At 35.4% G+C, this 13,359-nt stretch overlaps 1 protein-coding gene across 11 annotated transcripts in view; it reads left to right on the top strand.

Moving 5' to 3' along the window:
• The window catches only part of WNK1 (WNK lysine deficient protein kinase 1), a 161,587-nt gene that overhangs the window by 111,614 nt on the left and 36,614 nt on the right, over positions 1 to 13,359 (top strand). For 10 of the 11 annotated variants that reach the window (XM_074194701.1, XM_074194702.1, XM_074194703.1 and 7 more), the window contains 4 exons: positions 1,055 to 1,143; positions 2,714 to 2,933; positions 4,641 to 4,959; positions 6,413 to 6,600. In XM_074194701.1, the coding sequence (XP_074050802.1) occupies positions 1,055 to 1,143; positions 2,714 to 2,933; positions 4,641 to 4,959; positions 6,413 to 6,600 (816 nt within the window). Of the gene's footprint in view, positions 1 to 1,054; positions 1,144 to 2,713; positions 2,934 to 4,640; positions 4,960 to 6,412; positions 6,601 to 11,466; positions 12,706 to 13,359 lie in introns of all 11 variants that reach the window. The other variant, XM_074194710.1, reaches the window with a different exon arrangement.

Genomic DNA, 13,359 nt, shown 5'->3' on the forward strand with positions numbered 1-13,359 from the left:
CTGAATATCAGAACTTTGCTGCATATGGTATATTGCAGAGATGATTCTTGTTCACGTATGGGTTGGATTAAATGACTTTTCCATTTCTACTCTTAAGTCTTAATTTTCTTTTCATTTTTGTTGCCCACTTGGTCACTTTTTGTGACCACATTTTGGGTTTTCTGTCACTTGCCCAGGTCCACCTAAATCTCTGAAGTCAAATTTAAATTCAAGATGAATCTTCTTGACTTTAGGCCTGCACCACCTAGTTCCCTTTAAAAACATTATTGAAAGACTTTCTGTGGAAATTGTACATTGCCACCACTGAATTATTCAAATAACTAGATGCTTTTTCTCTTAAAACAAGTTAAATAATTTACCACTTTTAGGTTTGTATTTTACCCACACTAAATTTTTTAAATTCTGCAATCATCAGCTTTAACCTAAACTATTTAGCCTGTTATGTGTTACTAAGTTTTATAATAGAATCCCCTTACTGTGTCTGCAAAATTGAACATGTAACTTCATGCTGATGAATGGGTTAGCTATTCAAAAGTAAATTCTCTGGTGACTAATGTACTAGTAAACAAGGGTTGTACAAAAGATGTTCCAGCCAATGAAATCTTTGTATTCTTCTTCCCAACCACTTCCTTTGTGGAAAGCACAAAAGATATTGTTATACAACTAGTCTTGACTTCTTCTATTGTCACATAGTGAGGATAGTGACAAGAGCCACATGGAGGTAGGTAACCCTATTATCTAATTCTTGAAGATTGTTCTTTAGGGAGGAGCTGGAGTTGGAGCTACCCAACTCTGACCCTGCATGGCTTAACCCCTGCAGGCATATCAGAAAAAAAGCCAGGAAGGTAGCTTGTATTTTCTTCTTGCAACACTGTAATTTGCTTCTGAAGTAGATTTTTCTAGAGAAGGCATGACAGGTTCTTAGGAGGAAACCAAAAACTGCTGTGTTTTTTTGCATGAAAAAAACCAAATTGATAATATCTGAAAAGTTTGTTTTGGTTTTCCACTTTGTTATCTGAATTTAAATCTATTCATATATTCTTATGAATTTCAGGGGGTGAAGCCAGCTAGTTTTGATAAAGTAGCAATTCCTGAAGTAAAAGAAATTATTGAAGGATGCATACGCCAAAACAAAGATGAAAGGTAAGTGATTTTCTTTGGGACCTAGTTGTTTGTATTATAGACCCTCTTCTCCCCCCCCCCCCCCCCCCCCAAATGTATTGAACATACTGTTGGGTGGGTGGGGGGGATACCACAGGCTAGATTATACCACCTGCTTTCCTCCACGCCATCTTCTCCCACTCTTTGATCCCCACATCCAACTATATGAAAAACTTTGGAGATAAAACAAAAATGGTTATCACTTTCCCAAATAAAATATGCAAGAGGTGCTTTATTTGTTAAATTTAAGACTGAATGCTTTACAACATTTTAAAAATTTCATTCAGATACTAAATTATGATGGCTTTTTAAACTGAAATTTACAAGTCTTGAATCATTATTGCCTTTGTGCCAGAACCTAAAGGAACAAAACATCCAGTTTCTTTTCATTTTAAAAAAAAGGGGGTGGGGGAAGGATTCCGCCTAAGGCTTAGGAGGAGATTTAGCTTAGTCACTTGTACTAAGGGAGGACTTTTCTCAGAGGAGTGGCAAATATCTACCATATGACTGACTCATCATCATTTGGACTCTGGCTAAGATCCAATATCTGTTTTTTGAGTCAGTTAAAATTATTTGTGCATTGGTCTTGATTGACCTAAGTCTACAGTGATCCCAGACACGACAAATTAAAGTTTTTATTTTTTCTTTAAAAAATACCTTTTTATTAATAACTTCTATTGCATCAGTAGTATCCTTCTCTCCCTCCCATTCTCATAAACTCTTATGTGTAGAAATTCTTTTTTAAAAAGTTAGTTTCCAATTTTTGAAAGAGCTTCTTATAGATAGAAGAGAGCTGCAAGAAGAATGAATTTTTAATTTAAGGATTTTTTTTATTCCAAACTGAAATGTTAATGTGATACTGTAATATAGGGCTGGAAAGTTATAGGACAGTTTGTTTGAAACCAGGGTTTACAGGTTTCATTCAACAGTGATATGAAATTGGACTAAACATATGTAGGAGGCAACTAGGTGGCACAAATGGACAGAGTTTTGGACCTGGAGTGAGGTAAAACTGAGTTCAAATCCAACCTGAGTCTTTATTGACTCTGTGATTTTAGACAAATCATTTAATGCTCTGTCTGCCTCTTAATTCCCTCATTTATGGAATGGGGATAATAACAGCAACTACTTTCTAGGTTTGTTATGAGGATTAATGGGATAAAATGTTAAATGCTTTGCAAATCTTGAAGCCCTTAAATTCTAACTATAAATATAGGTGTACATATATATTTAGTAATTGAAATTAAATTATAATTTCTATACAGTTTGAGAGTTACATTGCATTTTACTAGTCAAACTTCATATTAATAAATTGGTAAAATAATCTGTCTTATGTTTGGAGAAAATTCAAGGGAAACTATATTAATAAAATGTAGGATTCTTTGAAGGCAAATCCTGTCATTTTTATCTTGGTATTACCAGCTCCCTTGAACTAATAGGAACTTATTTGGAAATAAGATGAATTGCTATATTTAGTAGAAAGAATGAAGGATTCTGCCACGTTGAAAGATTGTTTTGCTTTTAATGCTATTATTTCCTTTCTTTTCTCTAGATATGCTATCAAAGACCTTTTGAACCATGCCTTCTTCCAGGAGGAAACAGGGGTACGAGTTGAACTAGCTGAAGAAGATGATGGTGAAAAAATAGCAATTAAGCTATGGTTACGAATTGAAGACATAAAGAAATTGAAGGGGAAATACAAGGACAATGAAGCTATTGAATTTTCCTTTGATTTGGAGAGAGATGTTCCAGAAGATGTAGCTCAAGAAATGGTAAATAGTGTTGTGTAAGATTGTGCAAATGACACAAAGGTGAGAGGTGTGACTAATATACTAAATTTCAAGTTTCAAAAAGATCCTGATAGGCAAGAAGCTTAGAGTAATGAAATTTATAAGAATAAAAGTAAAGTCAAGCACAATATGAAATCATGACTAAACAATAATTCATTTAAAAAGTTTTTGGCAGGTTAATTAGCTTGCAAGCTCAGTTTGAATCAGCAATGTGATAAAATAGTTAAGAAAGTTAATACAATTTTAGATTGCTTTGAGAGGCATATTCTCCAAATGAGGGAAGTGAAATTACTATTATACTCTGTCTTCATCAGACCTTGTCTGGAATGTTGGGTTCCAGTTCTGCGTGCCACATTTTAGAAGGATCTTTGATAAGTTCAAGTGTATTCAAAGCAGGGCAACCAGAATGGTACAAGGTCTCAACAACATGCCATATTAATGTCAGTTGAAGAAATTGGGTATATTTAATAAGGAAAAGTGAAGATTTACATGACCTGGGAGTAGTCCTTCAGTATATGGGAAACACTTAGCCTCAGGAAGTAGAAGTAGGGATAATTGTTGTAAGGTGCACAACCAGATTTAGACTTGACATAAGAAAAATCTTCCTAACAAATACAGTCAGCTAGAAATGAAATGAACTATCTCAGAATTTAGTTAATTCTTTCTCAAAAGAAGTCTTGGGCAAAGGCTCAATGGCTACATTTTCTAGAGTGTTAAAGGAATTTCCTTTTGAAAAGTTTTTTTTTTTCATTCAGTGAATAAATATGTAAAACTAAGAATAGAAATACTTAAGTACTCTTAAGGACTATCACAAATAAAGGAACACTAACCTTTGATCAGAAAGACTAGGGCCAATTTTATACATTCACACTTAAAATCATACATATCATTGCAATTATATGTATGATTTTAACATTTATTTAGAATCACAAGATTTTTGAGCTGAGAGAAACCTTGAGATTACTCAGTTAACTAAATAGATTTGAATGATACCAAAAAATCATTTGTTCAGAAAACACCTTACCAAGCAACAGTGCTTGGAATTCATGGTGCTTGAAATTGCCTCTTGAAATTGAAGTCCCCCTTTTAGACTAAGGACCCTAGTGAGATGAACATTGAAGCAATCACTCATTAGCCCTCCTAATAATACTTAGTATATTTCTCTTGGTTAGTAGTTTGTAAGTCAGATTGGTCTTGCCTCTGGACCTTATACAACTCTCCATTTCTAGTCATAATCTTGTATAAATTTTGTATAAGCAGGCTTACATATATGGGGTTTCCCCCTCAAAGAACGTAAGCCCCTTAATGTCAGGAATAGTTGGATCTTCAGTCATTGTTATCTTTAGCACCTAGCCTGGTGTCTGGCATGGAGTCAGCTGATTTAGTGCTTGCTTGCTTAATAAGTATTTTTCAAAGAGACCATTTCCAATGGCATGAGGCCCAGTGCAGGCTATTTTTAATAAGGGAGGAGTGTGAAGGAAAAATCTAAGGCACTATGTTCCTGAAGGGAAACTTTAGGTGTGGCAGTTCAAGGCCCTTGCAAGTATTTTGTATTTACTTCTGAAAAGTGAATTGAGGGAACCTTTAAGCTCTACTAAATTCACTGTGCTCCCTACAAACTAGTGTTTAGAACTGTTTCTTTCCAGGCCCAAATCTTGATACTTTATAATGTACTGTATTGTCCTGTAGGTAGAGTCAGGATATGTCTGTGAAGGAGATCATAAGACCATGGCCAAAGCCATCAAAGACAGAGTATCCCTGATAAAGAGAAAACGAGAGCAGCGGCAGTTGGTAAGGGAAGAACAGGAGAAGAGAAAACAAGAAGAGATCAGTCTAAAGGAACAAGTTGAACAACCAACAACCATTTCTCAGGCTGGGACCAAACCAATTCCTTCCACCACTGTCTCTACTACTTCAGCCTCAGTTTCCACCCAAGTGGAGCCAGAAGAACCAGAGGCAGATCAACATCAACAACTGCAATATCAACAACCTAGTATATCTGTCCTGTGTAAGTAATTCTGACAGTAACATAGTACAATACTATTTTTTTGTTCCTTCTTTAGTAATCTTTTAATTTCAAATGGATTTAAAAGAATCAGCTTCTAATTCTAAGTTAAAAGTTGAAATGAGTTAGATCTGGCTTCCCTTTCCTACATTTATGATCATGAAATTAAAACCATTAATCTGCTAATGTTCCATTTAATGACCTAGATAGACTCAATTTGTTTGCTGAATGTAATTGGTCATGAAGAAGTAACAGCACAAGTTTTTAATTGAGGTACTAGTAAACCATGTACTCCTTAACCATCAGTTCCTGGAAGATTTTGAAAATTATATAAGTTTGATAGCAGCATGGACTGATGGATTAAGAGCCAGTCCCAGAGTCACAGAGATTTGTGACTCTTACACATACTAACAGTATAAAACAATATCATTTAACTTAGTAGTATCCCAAATAGCTATAAGACTCAGTGTGGCAAAAAGGGTGCAGAGCTCAAGTAGTAGAAGAATGTTCTTTGCCAAGATTCAACCTAAATAAAATAAAAATAACCTAACAAATGCTATTTGTTCTTATTACCTAATAAACACACATACACAAGGTAATTGGAATGAAAATTTTGCTTTTTTTCCATATAGCTGACTTAAAGAGGATTAGTCATTATAGGAAATTTTTATTTAATTAAAGTCAGTGTTAATAACTCTTTGCTGATCATAATAATACATTTTTATGGTGCTTTGAGGTGTACTAAGTATTTTCCTCCCCGTTCTGTGAGGTCTATATAGATGCAGAAACTGAATCTGACATAGAAAGTAATTTTTCACTAGTTGTTCAGGTAGAAAGTGTGAGTGCCAGCCCTCAAGACTTCAAAATGATTTTTCACACTCTCGCCACGACGTCGTTTTTTTGAACACTTTTTTTTTTTTAGTTTTTTGTAAGGCAAACAGGGTTAAGTGGCTTGCCCAAGGCCACAGCTAGGTAATTATTAAGTGTCTGAGACTGGATTTGAACCCAGGTACTCCTGACTCCAGGGCCAGCGCTTTATCCACTACACCACCTAGCCGCCCCCAGCTAAAAACTAGCCACCCCTTTTTGAACACTCTTATTGGTATTTATAGCTTTCTAGATGAGGTTGGCTTTGAAAACCTTAATTTGCTAAGTAAATATGTGAGTTTTCATAATTAACACCTTTATAACATTCTTATAAATTCAGGAGTATAACATTGTACTTGGATTATAGACCAAAGAGCAGAAGTACAGAGGGTTTAAGTGACTTGTTTGGGCATAATTTGTTTTAGAACCAGTATTCATACCTGGGTTTTTTGACTCCAGTCAGTCCACTTTATTAAGTTGCCTCTTTTTGTGGTAAAAGCTGATTATTGACATAAAACAGGGTAAAATTAAATTAGTAATTTCAGAAATTTTCTGAACTTTTGTGAAATTTCTTGTTATTTCCCTTAAGCTGATGGAACAGTTGACAGTGGTCAGGGGTCTTCAGTCTTCACAGAATCTCGAGTGAGCAGCCAGCAGACTGTCTCATATGGATCTCAACATGAGCAGGCACTTTCAACAGGCACGATCCCAAGCTATACAGCTTCTGTTGTTCAAGCACAATCCCAGCCCCATGGTGTATATCCTTCCTCCACAGTGGTAAGTAACAGCATAAGAAGTTATATATTTACAGTGGAAAAAGTTTTCAGGGTCAATCTGCCCTATTGTCAAGATACCAACATCTATTAAGCAAGAAAAAAGGATATCAAGTTTTTTGGTGCTAATACTCTCCACTTATAGTGACATGCCTGAGAAAATATAAGCCTGAATTTTAATCACAGTAATATACTGCTTTTTACTGCTTTTATACAGTAATATACTGCTTTTGCTGGTAAGGAACAGTCAAATCAAAATGGTTTTAAGAATCAGGAACTGTGAAAACAGTTGATTTGAAAATAATAGATCTTTTTTCAGAAGTGTTATTTGTTAAGCATTTTTTTGGTAGATTTCTGATTGTGGAAGTCACAGGTAAGTGACTTATATAGAATGCTGCATGTGAGTACTCCAGAATGATCAGATCCCCTGTTTGCATTTCCATTTTATTTAGTGCTTGTATTTAGTTTATCATAAACTGCTGTGCATATACCTTCCTTGGAAAGTGTGTTGGGCACAAATTCCTTCCCTACTCTATATTTGCCTCCTCACCCCCTTTATTTGTTATTGTTTTTAATTACTTGTTTATTTTCAGAATTGATTTATGGGGGCTATTTTCTAAAATATTGTATGTATCTACATATATGCGCATTTATTTCTTGTAGATATTACTATCCTTGGGATCACTATTTAGTCTCTTCCTTTTAATATGGAGAACATTTTGAGATGTTTTTTACAGTAATAGCACATTTCATGAGTCTCTAAGGTTCTTAGGCTTTTTCTGTGGATCTTTGTAGTAGTATCTTATCATCTATCCTAAAAGAACTATTGATTACAAAATCTTTTATTTACATCTATAAGCAAATAGCCAGTCTTTCCAATTTTTTTCCAAAGGCTATTAATGTTGAAGTTTGTGGTATTCTTCACTTTTATTAAATGTTTTTTTATTAAGTTGTAGAAGTTCTTTTGTTTGCCATAGCTTATTGTTCCAAAGTGTGCGGGGTAGGGGGATGTAGCTTATATCATAATCTTTCCAAATAGTCTTGACTCAATTGATTTGCAGGTTTTATGACCACAATAATACAAAGCAAATACTTCTGGTTTTGAACTGTTCAATTTCACACATGGGGTGGAGTTGGAAAGAAAGTAAATTAATTGGAAGAGCTCCAGAAAAGCTGTTTCAAAATTGCTCTCATACCCTTGAAAACATTTCTAGTTTCCATAGTATGCATTTAACAGTTTTTGTCTGAACTTTTTTTGATGTTAAACATCTTATAGAATGTAAGCTCCTTGAGGGCAGGAACCATTTAATTTTTGTATTTGTATCCCAAGTATTTATCTCAGTAAATTGATATAGTTCTGTTGAGTAAGGGAGAGGTTAGTCTTCATAGAAAAAAGTAATTTGAAAACATCAAATGGCTTATTTATTTAAGGTTTCCAATTTTATTCTAATTCATTTTCCTAAAATAAGTTTCTAACCTACTGGCTTCATTTGCCACAGGGTTGTGAACATTGGGAATTGAGTTTATAATCTTAAACTAAACTTTTGATTCATAGATATAGCTGTGGTAGCTCTGATTATTAGGCAGGAATCTCTTTGCTATCTAACAGTTTATAGTAATATAGTAGGAACTCGATATCTCTTATTTTTAAAAAATGAGCTTCACAGTCTTTGACTCTTACTTTAGATTTATATAGTACCTTTTCTCCTAAAAAAGCTCAAATCATTTAAATTGTATTGTTTCTTACAACTTAACCTGGGTAGCTTGAAAAAAGACAAACATTATTTCAATTTGAAGATGAATAGAGTCCATTTTATTAAATCAATAAAACAATTATTTTGTTTTAGCTGTGTGTCACTTCCTAAAGCTAAAATTTTCCCTAGTATGAGATAGTTTTCTTTCTATTCCAACATATATATATAGTAAAAATAGTATATTTGTAAGTCTGATGCTTCCTGTTAAAGAAACATAAGCTTCTCCCAATGTATCCATCATCATTGGAGACTTGGTCCCTATGGAATATGAAGTGCAGGTGTCTTTTTCTTATATGCTCTTGAAACAAATTTGTGGACCTTTCAAATGCATACAAATACACTATATTCCCATCCTTCTGTCAGTTAAAATCATTCCTATGCATTCGCAAGCAATAGGATAGTAGAGGCTAATTGGGTTATATGCCTAGAAAACATATGAGGCAACAGACTTTATGGATCTACCTGGATGGAAAGGGAGCAGCAGTGAGTTGTTAGCCCAGTGACTTATTGTCAAGTGAATTTACCTAGGCTGCTTCATGAGTAGTTCAAGCAAAACTGACTTGATGGGAATTGTAACTGTTTCATCCCAACTATGCCACATTTCTGTTAAACAGCCCCCCCCCCCCCCCAGAGTATTATATTTATCTTCATTTTTTTTTTTCTATTTAGCCTCATCGTGATCGTAGCATGTTGGTTTGTGTTCCCCATCTTTCTGCTGTTCCTTTTATGTCCCGCATCTCTCCCAGTGTTCCTTCTACCCCACCACCAGTGCTGTCTGCACCTCTTTCTCCTTCCCACCTTCGGACTGCCCCTGAAGAAACATTTGCTGAAAAACTTTCTAAGGCATTGGAGGATATCCTACCTATGCACTCTGCTTCTCTACGCAAGCATCGACGCTCCAGTCTGCCCTCCCTTTTTGTCAGTCCTGAATATTTACTATACTTATTGGAAAAATGAAGATAAGTCACTATTAAATACATCCAGGCTTTTAGAATTTTAATAAAAATGGAACAGAGACTTGAGTAGACAGAAATATATCATTCTATTTCTGGAGTGTCTTTTGCTTTTATTTTGTTTATTTCTGGGGTCACAATATAGTTGCAGTGAAACTTTGAAGACTTAATAACTTGACTAAAGATGGAGATCATATTTATCTTCCATACTAAGTTAAAAGGGAAAAACAAATCTATTCAGTCTTAGAGATTTAAGATCCGCCAAAAAGGCTCACTTAACCAAAAGTATTCACCTTCTATCAGTTTAAGGCATGCTACAATGAATGAAATTGTCACTTTTGGGGTTCCTTCTTAAGAAGGTCTCTATTAAAATTCAAGTACTAACACAGGCTTCTTCATACCCGCACAGAAATTGATCAGTTTCACTTTTTTTAAGAGAAAATAGGATGTTCTCCCTAAGGACCATTCCCTTTTGGCTAAATAGGATCGTAAATAGGATAGTAGAATTATTTGGGTATTTCAGTAAAACAAAAATGCATATACTATTGTTTGCTTATAGAAATATCTCTCTTTGACTTGAAGAGGAATTGGAGTTTGATCCCCATGAAATTGGCTTCCAGAGTGCTTGACATTTGTGGCTCACTTCTATCTCTATGAAGGGGCTGCTACTTTTCTAGGGAGGGAATGAAAAGAGGCACCATAAGATTTTTCAGTCAGAACTATGACTGTATTTGTCTCATCATCTCTTTTTTTACAGTTAGCACCATACAGTAAATTATATAATTTCTAAAAGATGATCTCGACTTTTCAGAAGCTGACATTGTAGATGTTTCTACACTGCTTTTGAAGTGTTATTCCAATCAAGGAACATAGGATGACTTTTTTTTTGTATGGTATATAATATACAAATGACTTGCAGTTTGTTTTGATCATTTTGCTTGCTTGAGTTTAGTCACTGAACCTAGAGTTGGAAGTTATCTTAAAGATACTTGACCCAATTCCCTCATTTTATATAAAACGCAGAAGAGGGATGAAATTGTTAAGAATTGGACTCCAAATTCAATTATCTTTACAATTGGTTAGATCACACATTTTACATTTCTCAGAGCTGAAATGAAAGAATTCTTACTTCCTTATTAGAAGTTCTATTCAACTAGTATGTTATACCTTTCAGCTGTTATTGTATATGCCTATGATTGGGTACCAAATACTACAATCATAAAATTCTTAGATAATTTTGTTTTTGTTTAAGGTTTTAAAAGTACTCTAGTGTTTAGACATTAGTACTATTTCATTACAAATCTTCTGACTTGCACTTTGAGCAGTGTAATGAAAGGTACATCTTATCCAAATTTAGTATGCTAAGAATTTTGCTCCTTTAATGGATGTTAGAATTTGAATGCCTTGAGTAGGCGCTGCCTTGTCTATTTGTATCCTCAGCTCTTCGTGTAGTGCTTTACAATTAGTAAATGCTCAAAATGCTATTTTTCATTCATTCATTCATATATAATAATACAGACAGCAGACATAGGAAAACCAATTCATATGATATTTCAGTTATTTTCGGGAGATACAACTTTACCCTCACAGGTTTCCTTATAATCTATATCAGACTCCATTTCCTGCAAATCAATTAGTATATATTCCATTGATTTATGAGATAATAAATACAGTAACTAGAATTGAAGGATACTTTCCATTTTATTGAAATGATTTTTGAGCCTTTGTTCTGTAATTTCTTCTCCATTGGCAATATTCTTGCTCTAATTATTTTTAATTTAATTATTAAAGCATAGCTATCACTGAATAGTGAACAAAATAAGCATTTATTATAAAACTCTAAAGCTATGATCCAACAATCTCCATAATTGGACATGTTTTTGGGGGATATATTCTCTGTTGATAAGGAAAAGAGGTTGTAATTGAAAAAGCATTATCTTAGAAAAGCAAAGACATTTGTCCATTTTGCTCTGGATGTATTTAATAGATATTTACATCTTTTCTATAACTTTCAAAAATATATTATATGTATGTCTTGCTAATCTTAATTTGTAGTAGTGATCTCATAAGGTTATGCAAAATTTCTCTTAAGCAAGCTATTCATGTTTAATGTAATTTCACATCTAAATGTATGAATTACTTGTCTTATTCATGTTGATACAGCCTCAGTCCATCGTGCATCCGTGTGGGGGGACCCCAACATTCTCAGAACCACAGATATTTTTCCCATCTATTCATGAGCGTCCTGTCTCTTTTTCACCTCCTCCTACCTGCCCACCCAAGGTGGCCATTTCTCAGCGTCGCAAGAGCACTTCCTTCCTGGAATCCCAAACACGACAGTGCCAACCCCTGCTGAGGACTCTTGGCCAAAACCTTCGCTCTGCCAGTAATAGCCCAATTAATTGGACAACAGAGGCAGTGCTCATGTTGGGTACTACAACCACTAGGGTTACTGGAGAGCCACATGAAGTACAAGTTCATCCTGTATTTGAACCAACTCAAATTTATAGTGACTGTAGACCTGGACTAGCACCTCCAGAAGAAGCTCACTATTTGATGCCTCAGGAAACAATATATCTAGCAGGGATACCTTACCACCCCCAGGGAGTAGAACATCATGATGGCATAGTTTACAATTCCCCGGTGTTGTCAAATATTGCGCAGCAGATTCCTGAACAGAAGCTAATACAAAATGTTCCTCCCTCAAGCTCTGTCTTTGAATTCCCACCTGGTCAGGCTTTCCTGGTAGGACACCTTCAAAATCTGAGGCTAGATTCTGGAATAGGTACAGCTTCTACACTGTCAAGTGTCTCTGCTCCTATCAGTGCAGATGCTACATGTTTGAAATTTCACCCAGTTTTTGTTCCTCATTCTGCTCCTGCTGTGTTAACTCATAGCAATGAGGGCAGAACTGGCTGTGTATTTGAATTTCATGTACATACACCAAGCTCCTCTTCAGGAGAAGGAAAAGATGCTTTATCTCAGCGTTTTTATCGTGGTCTTCAGGGGACCATTGACTTAAATCAGGAAGTGTTGCCTCCTCAACCGACTGGATTGCATGGTCGCCTTCAGCCTGTAACTGAAGAACAGAGTAAATTCCATGGTCCAGAATTGACTGTTCCCACTATGGAGCCTAGCAGACAGAATTGGCCAATCGGAAGCCCAGAGTACTCCAGTGATTCATCACAATTTACATCTTCTGATACAGGAGATTTCCAGTCACCTCCCCCTATAGGGGGAACATCTGCATCTTTTGGCTCTGACTTCTCATTACCCTATATCCATTTGCCTCAGACAGTATTACAAGAGTCCCCACTTTTACTCTGCTTTCCCCAGGGTGCCACAACTCAGCAAGCCTTATCAGCTTCATTCTCTTCAGGAGGATCTACACTCTATGCTCAGGTTATAGGAGAAACTGTTGCAGAATATTTTTGTTAATAATGTTTTACTACTCTATTAGGTAGCACATTATCATTCTCAAAGTTTCTTTTGTTCAGGGAATGTTGAATCCTGGAGCTGAGAAAACTCACTTTTTTTGTATGTGTTGGAATAAATTCAGTAGGTTTTAAGGCAAAACCTTCACTCCCACACCACCCCATGTAAGAATGAAGCATAAAAAAACTGCTAAATATACCCCTAATACATAACCAATCTTTGGAGATGTAAATACATAAACTGAACAGTAGAGTTAACTTTTTTTCTAGTGATCCACTTAGTCAAAGCCATTATCTTATATCTGCCCACTGGAAAATCTTGTTTAGAGTGGACAAATGTAGGTTGCATTAATTAAGAATTGAAATACTGGGGCGGCTAGGTGGCACAGTGGATAGAGCACTGGCCCTGGAGTCAGGAGTACCTGAGTTCAAATCTGGCCTCAGACACTTAATAATTACCTAGTTGTGTGGCCTTGGGCAAACCACTTAACCCCATTGCCTTGCAAAAACCTTAAAAAAAAAACGAAAAAGAATTGAAATACCTCCTGGAAAAATTGGTTGGGAAGCATTAGACCTGTCTTATCATGAAATATTTCTTACAGTACCCCTATAATGGAGAATT

This window comes from Macrotis lagotis, chromosome 7 (genome assembly GCF_037893015.1).
Source record: "Macrotis lagotis isolate mMagLag1 chromosome 7, bilby.v1.9.chrom.fasta, whole genome shotgun sequence".
Classification (NCBI taxonomy): Eukaryota; Metazoa; Chordata; class Mammalia; order Peramelemorphia; family Peramelidae; genus Macrotis; species Macrotis lagotis.